The sequence below is a fragment of the Crocuta crocuta genome, unplaced genomic scaffold (genome assembly GCF_008692635.1).
Source record: "Crocuta crocuta isolate KB4526 unplaced genomic scaffold, BGI_CrCroc_1.0 scaffold231, whole genome shotgun sequence".
Lineage (NCBI taxonomy): Eukaryota > Metazoa > Chordata > Mammalia > Carnivora > Hyaenidae > Crocuta > Crocuta crocuta.
In genome coordinates, this window is record NW_027528357.1 from 5,535,864 (window position 1) to 5,544,633 (window position 8,770).

The 8,770-nt window shown below is 36.3% G+C and overlaps 1 protein-coding gene across 4 annotated transcripts in view; it reads left to right on the forward strand.

The window, feature by feature from the left end:
* Nucleotides 1-8,480, forward strand: part of NOL4 (nucleolar protein 4) — a 301,716-nt gene extending 293,236 nt beyond the window's left edge. For all 4 annotated transcript variants that reach the window (XM_077753822.1, XM_077753823.1, XM_077753825.1 and 1 more), the window contains one exon: nucleotides 7,898-8,480. In XM_077753822.1, the coding sequence (XP_077609948.1) occupies nucleotides 7,898-8,091 (194 nt within the window). In that variant the 3' untranslated portion in view covers nucleotides 8,092-8,480. The remainder of the gene's footprint in view (nucleotides 1-7,897) is intronic.
* The last annotated feature ends 290 nt before the right edge of the window (nucleotides 8,481-8,770 follow it).

The following is an 8,770-nucleotide window of genomic DNA, read 5'->3' on the forward strand; positions in this document are numbered from 1 at the left end:
CCAAAAAAAAAAAAAAAAAAATCCGTAATGGGAAAGGAAACATAACTGATAGTACAGAAATACAAAGGATAAGAAAATGAAGAATTATATGCCAACAAATTGGATAACCTAGAAGAAATACATAAATTCCTAGAAACGTACAACCTACCAAAACTGAATCATGAAGAAATAGGAAGGAATCTGAACAGACCAATTATTAAGGAGTTATCAGTAAGGAGATTGAATCAGCAATCAAAAACTCCCAGCAAGTAAAAGGCTTCACATGTGAATTCTATCAAATACTTATAGTTGAATGTATTGCATCATATATATTATATGTATAGGGAACACTTCCAAAATTATTTTCCTAAGACCAGTATTACCTTGATACCAGATGAGACTCATGATCTCCACTACCCAAGCCAATCATTAGAGAACCTGGTTTCAAATAATTCAAGAAGGATATTTAAGTAGAGCCTGCCAACATTTTGCCATTGTTTCTGGTATTGCTTTTTTAATCCTTTATGGACTAATGGCCATTTATGAAAAATGCTGAGAATCAGAGGAACTAACCACTACCCAACTAGAAGAATTATCAGGACTTGTAATTAACCAGGATCAAAGTGAGTCTCAATGGAAGAACCAACAGATACCACCTAAGTATGATCTTTTATTAAGGCCTTTTTAAAGTCTCTTGAACATTTTTAAGTATAAATTCTGTCATAAAAATAATACCCCCCATCCTGCCTGATCCCTGCTCGGCCCTAGCCAGCACCTGTCCGTGTCCTCACATACCATGTCCTGCCCATCTCCACACCTTTGCTTCTTCTGTGGAGCCATTTGTCTGCTTATATCTCCTCTGATCTGATACAGAGGAATCATAGCATTCTTCATATACTTTGCATGCATAGTTGTGTCAAGCTAGTGAACCTGTCTTGAATGCATTTTCCCCAACTGTAAAATGGAGCCAGTCATTCTGCTCTGAGTCCCACTGGACCATTGAGAGGCTCCAAGGGGGACACTGTGAGTCCCTAGTGAGGAGAGAGGTTCCAGGAGGTAGTGTCACTGCTTACCCCTCACCACTACAGAACTTACTGTCCCCCCCACTTCCTCTCAGCACTCACAGCCTTCACCTGTTTCAACAGCTTTGATCTTCATTAAACAAACAGTTTCATTAAAAAAAAAAAATTCTCTCCCCCACCCTCTTCCCAGAGCACTACACTAGAACTCTGGGAAGCTTCACAATGAATGATACTCAAAGACCCATGGTTATTTCCCCCTCACCTTCCTAAACTGTAAGCCTATCTACTTCAGCTCTGAACCAAACAAATCATTTAGATGTGGCCATATGTTTTTTGTCTTTAAAAAGTCTTTCTTGTGAACATTATGGTTTTGACTTTAAATTAGAATATGTTTCCATTTTATCTTGAATTAGATATATTTGAATAATTATCATATGATCCATCAATTCCACTTCTGAATACTTCTTCAGAAAATAAACACAAATATTAATTCAGAAAGATATCTTCACCATGTTCATTATAGCATTTACAATAGCCAAGACCTGAAAAGCAATCAGAGTGTTCACTGATGAAGGAATAGTTCAAGAAACTGTAGTGTATGTATACATATCTGTACATGCACACATGTAATAGAATATTATTTACATGTGGAATAAAAAAAAACAAAAAACCCTGGAACTCATAAAAAGAACAGATTGGTTACTGTGGGAGTGGGGGTAACAAAATGGGTGAGGGGGGCTCAAAAATACAAACTTAAAAATAAGCAGGGGGATGTAATATACAGCATGACAATTATTGTTAATAATACTGGATTTGAAAGTTGCTGAGAGTAAATCTTTAAAACCTGGGCACCCGGGTGGGTGCAATCAGTTAAAGCTCTGACTGACTTCCCTTCAAGTCATGGTCTCATGGTTCATGGATTTGAGCCCCACATCATTTGCTCCGCTGGTGGTGTGTAGCCTGCTTGGGATTCTCTCTCTCTACCCTTTCTCCACTTGCATGCTCGCTCTCTCAAATAAATAAATAAAGTTTAATAAAAATAAAATCACATAAAAATAATTTTCAACTACATGTGATCGATGTTAACTAGACTTATTGTGGTTAGTTATTAATACATACAAATACTGACTCATGTACACCTGAAACTAATTTTATACCTCAGTTGTATCCTAATTTTAAAATTATGTAAATTTACTTCCTTTTTAAATGAAGTACCTTGACCCATAACTGAAATATTTACTATCTAGCTATTTGCGTTAAAAGTTTTCCAACCCTTTTTTATTTTTTATTTTAAGAAAATTAATTTTTTTGAGAGAGAGGGAAGGAGGGAGACAGTGTGAGTGGGGCAGGGTCAGAGAGAGAGGGAGACACAGAGTCTGAAGCAGGCTCCAGGCTCCAAGCTGTCAGCACAGAGCCCAACCTGGAGCTTGAACTCACAAACCCTGAGATCATGAATTGAGCCAAAGTTGGCCACTTAACAGACTGAGCCACCCAGGTGCCCCTCCAAACCCATTTTTAAGCATAAATCTGAAAATGTCACTTAATTATTTAAAACTGGTAAATGGCCAGTTATCCAAACAATTCAGAGTTCATAACATTATAGTGGAAAAGAGAAAAGACGTTTGACTGTAGCCAGGGCCAATTTTATGCCTAATTCAAGATTCATCTACTTAGATTATGTTTTTCACAATTTTGAATGATGACTTTTATGGTAATAATAATATCCCCATATATCAGAGGTAACTATTTGAATAAGCTACATTAATCCACTGTGTTCTATAACTAGTTTTAGCAATAATTGGGTGTTACTAGTGACATCATTCATTCTCAATTTCTTTAGTGTTGGCTATAGAAAGTATCTGGAACTTCTCATTCATTTATTACACAAATATTTATTGAGCCTTATTTTGAGCCATGCACCATCACAGTACCTAGCACAGTAATAGGACACAAAGGGTGACTGCCTTCATGGGTCTGGCATGTGGCCCTCAGTGTATATAAAAAATATGGTTGTCAAAGTCTTTTAAAAAGAATTCATTCTGCAAAACAAATTAAAACTTTGTCCTATATGGGGGTCTCTATTAGTTGAGTATAATTGACATTAAAATAAGGCCACAAAAGTGAATCTAATTTTAAAAAGGATCAAAAATGCCTCATAAATAGGGGGTAAATATTCAATTGATAGTTTAAAAAATACATACCTCAACAAAATATTAGCACACTGCATTCAGAAATTCATTAAAATGATCATTCACCATGATCAAGTTGGATTTATTCTGGAGAAGCAAGGATGGTTCAGTATTTGCAGATGCATCAGTGTAATACAGCACATTAAAAAAAAAAAATGCCATGTCCAAAAGAGGTTAATATCCAAAATATGTAAAGAACTTAGACAACTCAACACCAAAAGTCCTCATACAATCTGATTAAGTAGTGGGCAGAAGACCTGAATAGACATTTCTCCAAAGAAGACATACAGATGGCCAACAGATACATGAGAAATTTCTCAGTGTCACTAATCTTTAGGAAAATGCAAATCAAATAATGAGGTATCACAACTGTCAGAATGTCTAGAATCAAAAAGACAAAATATAGCAAATGTTAGTAAAGATGTATAGAAAAAGAAACTTTTGTGCTTTGCTGATGGGAATGTAATTTGATGTAGCCACTATAGAAAATGGCATAGAACTTCCTCAAAAAGTTAAAATAAAAATACCTTAGGATCCAATAATTCACCCACTTGATATTTACCCAAAGAAAATACAAGACTAACTTGAGAAAAAGATATGTACTTCTACATTTACTGCAGCATTGCTAACAGCAGCCAAGATATGGGAGCAACCCAAACGTCCATCAGTAGAGGAAGAGATTAAGAATGGTGTGTGTGTAATGGACTAATACTCAACCATACAAAAATGAGATCTTGCCGGGGCTCCTGGGTGGCTCAGTGGGTTAAGCCTACGACTTTGGCTCAGGTCATGACCTCACAGCATGTGAGTTCAAGCCCCGCGTTGGGCTCTGTGCTGACAGCTCAGAGCCTGGAGCTGCTTTAGATTCTGTGTCTCCCTCTCTCTCTGCCCCTCCCTCACTTGTGTGCACGCACTGTCTCTCTTTCTCAAAAATAAACATTAAAAAAAAAAAATGAGATCTTGCCATTTGAGACAACATGGATGGATCTGATCTGGGGGTATTATGTTAAGTGAAATAAGAGAAAGTACCATATGATTGCACTTATTTTGTCAAACCTAAAAAGCAAAACAAAAGCAGAAACAGACCCATAAATACAGAGAACTAATGACTTCTAGAAGGATGGGAAATGGAAAAATGGAGTAGAGTAGAAGATACAGGCTTCCAGTTATGGAACAAGTAAGGCACAGGGATGAAAGGTACAGCTTACCGAATATAGTCAATAGAATTGTAATCGTTTGCATGGTGACAGATGGTACCTGCACTTATAGTAAACATAGCATAACATATAGAGTTGTTAAATCACTATGTTGTACACCTGAAACTAATATAACATTGTATGTCAACTCTATTTTGATTTTAAAATATTCTTAATTAAAAATGAATTATGGATATATATTTTCATTTGAATTTATTTATAACTTAAGTATGTCCCCAAACCTTATAATAATTCAAAGATTGGTTTTGGTGGGTCTTAATTTTTTTAATATTGCATGTTTACATGAAATGTATCTCTTCCTCAGATTTTCAGAGTCAACATAAAGTAGTTCTGCATCATTTTGTTAAAATGTGGGTGCCGGTTTTAAAATGGCCTTGTCAAGTTTTCTGATTACTTTCTTTCACATTTGATATTAAACTCATTTTCTCGAGACATCTATTGTGTCATTATTTTTGTTCATTTTATTAACAGGTCCCACTCTTCTAGAACCATACTTTTTAGTGGCTTTGTGATGTAAGCAAATCTCCAAGAATATTTTCTTAAATTCAACATCTTCATAAATTTTGATATTTTCCTTTACTTTGTTGTTTGGGTTAAGCTAAGCCCATCAAGTAGGACATTGTCTGAATGAGGCAGATAAGAATACTAGTGACAAATACTAGTTTGAGTAGACACTAGTTATTTAATTTGTTCATTTGAATATTTTAATTTTTCATTCCCTACAACTTAACTTTGAAGATTTAAGTAATAGCAAAAATAATTCCTTATAGTTTTTATTTATAATATTTAATCCTGATCCTATAGATGTAAAGGAAACCAAGTTAAGTCAACTTTGTTCCAGGAAAGTAACAAAGGTGTGAAAGGTTTCTATACTACTCAGCTATCTAGAATTTGCCTATGTTGGGGCACCTGGGTGGCCCAGGCAGTTAAGCATCTGACTTCACCTCAGGCTGTGATATGCCTTGGGAATTCAAGTTTTTTGCCAGGCTCTATGCTGATAGCTTAGATCCTGGAGCCTGCTTTGGATTCTATGTTTCCCTCTCTGTCCCTCCCCTACTCACACTCTGTCTCTCTCACTCTCTCAAAACTAAATAAACATTAAAAATTTTTTAAAAAAGAAGAATTTGCCTATGTTATTAATCATCTGAAAGAAAGTGAAAGCCATGTCTTGGTTTGGAAACCCATACTCCTGAGCCAGAAGTAGGAGCCCTAGCCCCGCCCTCTCTCAATTCCAGTTAAAGGGGTCAATCAGCAACTTGGCTTCTCAGCAAAAACATCACAAATACACGCAAATGCAAACATCACAAAAACATCACACCTTCTAATAAAATGATAATTAACCAGATGCCAAATATCTACACAACTGAGGAAAATCCTTTCTGTTTTCTTTTGTAATGATTCTTACTGGTACTGGGATTCTTAAATATTAAAGGAACAAAAGCCACAAATTTAAAGTTGGTTCATCCATAGACCTGAACCCATTATGTCATGGTATTTTTTTATGTTTATTTTTGAGACACGCATAGAGAGAGAGAGAGAGAGAGAGAGAGAGAGAAAGCAGGATTGAGGCAGAGGGAGAGGGAGACATAGACTCTGAAGCAAGCTCCAGGCTCTGAGCCATCAGCACAGAGCCCTACTCAGGGCTCAATCCCACCAGCCATGAAATCATGACCTGAGCTGAAGTGAGATGCCCAACCAACTGAACCACGCAGGCAGCCCCCCCCTTTTTTTTTGTTTAATTTTTTTTTAATGTCATGGTATTTTTTTAATCCACTCAGAACTTTCCAAATAAACTAGTTGCTATGAATAATTTGCTTGAATACTTGTTCAGTAATTCCTGTTTGCAAGGGTCACACTCCTACCTCTCTCCCTTTCAGCTTGCTATGTCACACTCAGGATTTTGTAAATAGCACAATAAATGGAAGGCAACTCCTGCTAGAAAAATCAAGGCATTGAACGGCTGTGGCAGAAGTGGAGATAAGTCTCTCTCAAATGTCAGAGTTCTTGTGTGCAAGTCTTGTCTCTATCCTAATTAAATTACAAGTGAAGGTGTTTCTGACTCACGGGACATCTGCCTCCTAGCTGACAAGAGCCCTCTTTTCACTACAGGGTAGAGGGTGGAGGAGATTGGGTCTTGACTTGCCTCTATCAGGCCTCAAGAAAAACTAACAGGGTAAAATAGCATCCCTCTTTTCAGTTCATGAAATGAATACCCTTATCTGAAAAGTTATGTTCAGGAAAAATCTGTTAAAATATCTTCAAGTTAGAGCATTACTACAGTTTTTGAGCGGGTCTTTAGTTATGTCGACAGTGAGACTTATTCAAGGATTTCAAATGTATTCCTCATTGCAAATTTAATAATTATAGCAATTGCGTAAAGATAATAACTGTAACAATGAACACTTTGGTATATAATAAAACCTTAATAACTCAAGAACAATTGATGCAAAGCATCTTACAAAATCTTTAACTCAGGGGCACCTGGGTGGTTCAGTAGGTTAAGCATCTGACCCTTGGTTTCAGATCAGGTCAAGGTTTTGCGGACCATGAGTTCAAGCCCCACATTGGGCTCTGTGCTGACAGCATGGAGTCTGCTTGAGATTCTCTCTCTCTTTCTCTCTCTGCCCCTCCTTTGCTGTCTCTCAAAATAAACTTAAAAAAAAATCTTTATGTTAAGTAAATTGTTTTAAAGTAAAAATTTATAAAAAATAAAAATGTACAAAATGTCAAAAAGCAGACCGATCTGATTTGGTTTAATTATATGTAACAATAAAAATCTTGACACCTAAATGTTTTATGTAAATACAGAAGCAGCTTTAGCAAGACCTAAAGCAGTAGTCCACACCTAGTTTCTTTGCAGAATTGTTTATACTGATCAACTTACTGTACACTTCTAAAACAAACTTCAGTCAGTTATTTTCAATACTAATCTTCTAATATACACTTTTCAGTGCTAATCAACCTAATGGAAGGAAAACATTCACCTGAGATGAAAAAAATATGCAACCCACTTCCTTACTATGTCACTTAAAAGTTGTTCAACTCACCTATCCAAAATCTCCATTCTTCTAAACAGAGGAGTTTGTAATTTGGAGTCATTAGCATCACAATCTAGGATATTTCCATGTCAGAATCAGTGGGATCTAAAGTCATTTGTTAACCAATGGTGCAAATACAACTGCAGAGAAACTTCTACCACGTGTGTAAGATAGACTTAAAATGTGATCTTTACTAAGAGCACTTTTTAGGAGAAGGTCTTCACTGTGTTTCCACAATAAGAGGTGATTGGCTGCACAAGGAATCTGAGAATACTCAGCTGCTCATTTCACATCATGTTGCTTTTTGCTTTTTCTATGAACTGATATATTTGATTAAAGGTATCAGCAGCTTCTCACCAAAGAGTAAGTGAATTAAGTCAGTAATTTAGTGCTCATGTCCAAAGTACCAGAACAAAAATTGTTCATGTTAATTTTGTGATTATGTTGTCTAGGACCCACCGATCTCAGCATGAAGAGGCAGTTGGCGACTAGCTCAGGATCCTCCAGCAGTTCAAGCTCCAGACCCCAGCTGAGTCCAACTGAAATCAATGCCGTGAGACAGCTGGTCGCAGGATATCGAGAATCAGCTGCATTTTTATTGCGTTCTGCAGATGAACTGGAAAATCTTATTTTACAACAGAACTGAGTCAAATGACGATCCTATTCACTGAGGTCTAAGTTTGCAGTTTCCACTAATGACATTTTGATTTCCCAACAGAGATGCTTCTGGTCTTACTGCACAGTCTTAAGAGAAATACTTCCATTATGCCACATTGTCCTTGATCCATAAAGTGATATACTAAGGTGCTTCAAAGGAACTCTGACCTCTGAAGTACTTGAGATACAGTAATGTGTCCAGCCCACTGCTTTTTGTTGTATGTCAGCATAAGTATCAGGGGCAAATAAAGGCTGTATATTCCTAATTCAAGGATAAAACAGAAGAAGCTTGTGGTATAAATAGTTCAAGGTCCAACAGAAATATTAGTGGAATTTGCTACTGACTTATTGAACTGAAAGCTGCAGTGTCTGGCAAAAAAAAAAAAAAAGCCAAATTTCTTGTTGCTACAGGATATAACAACAATGAGAAGGATCTTGTATTTTAAAAAAATATATATGTAGTTTTTATAAAAAGAAAACTTGTTTTTCATTCAAAAATTGTCATTTTTACTTTGGTAACTTTTTCATAGGTCCTAAAAAAAACTGTTTTGAGAAACTACTCTAAGTACCTTTTCCACATCCCTTTGCCTTCTCCTCTTTCCAAATTCTTTCTACAAAAATGACGATGCTGGAAACAAATCCTTGCTACGTTCTTTAAATCGTCACAT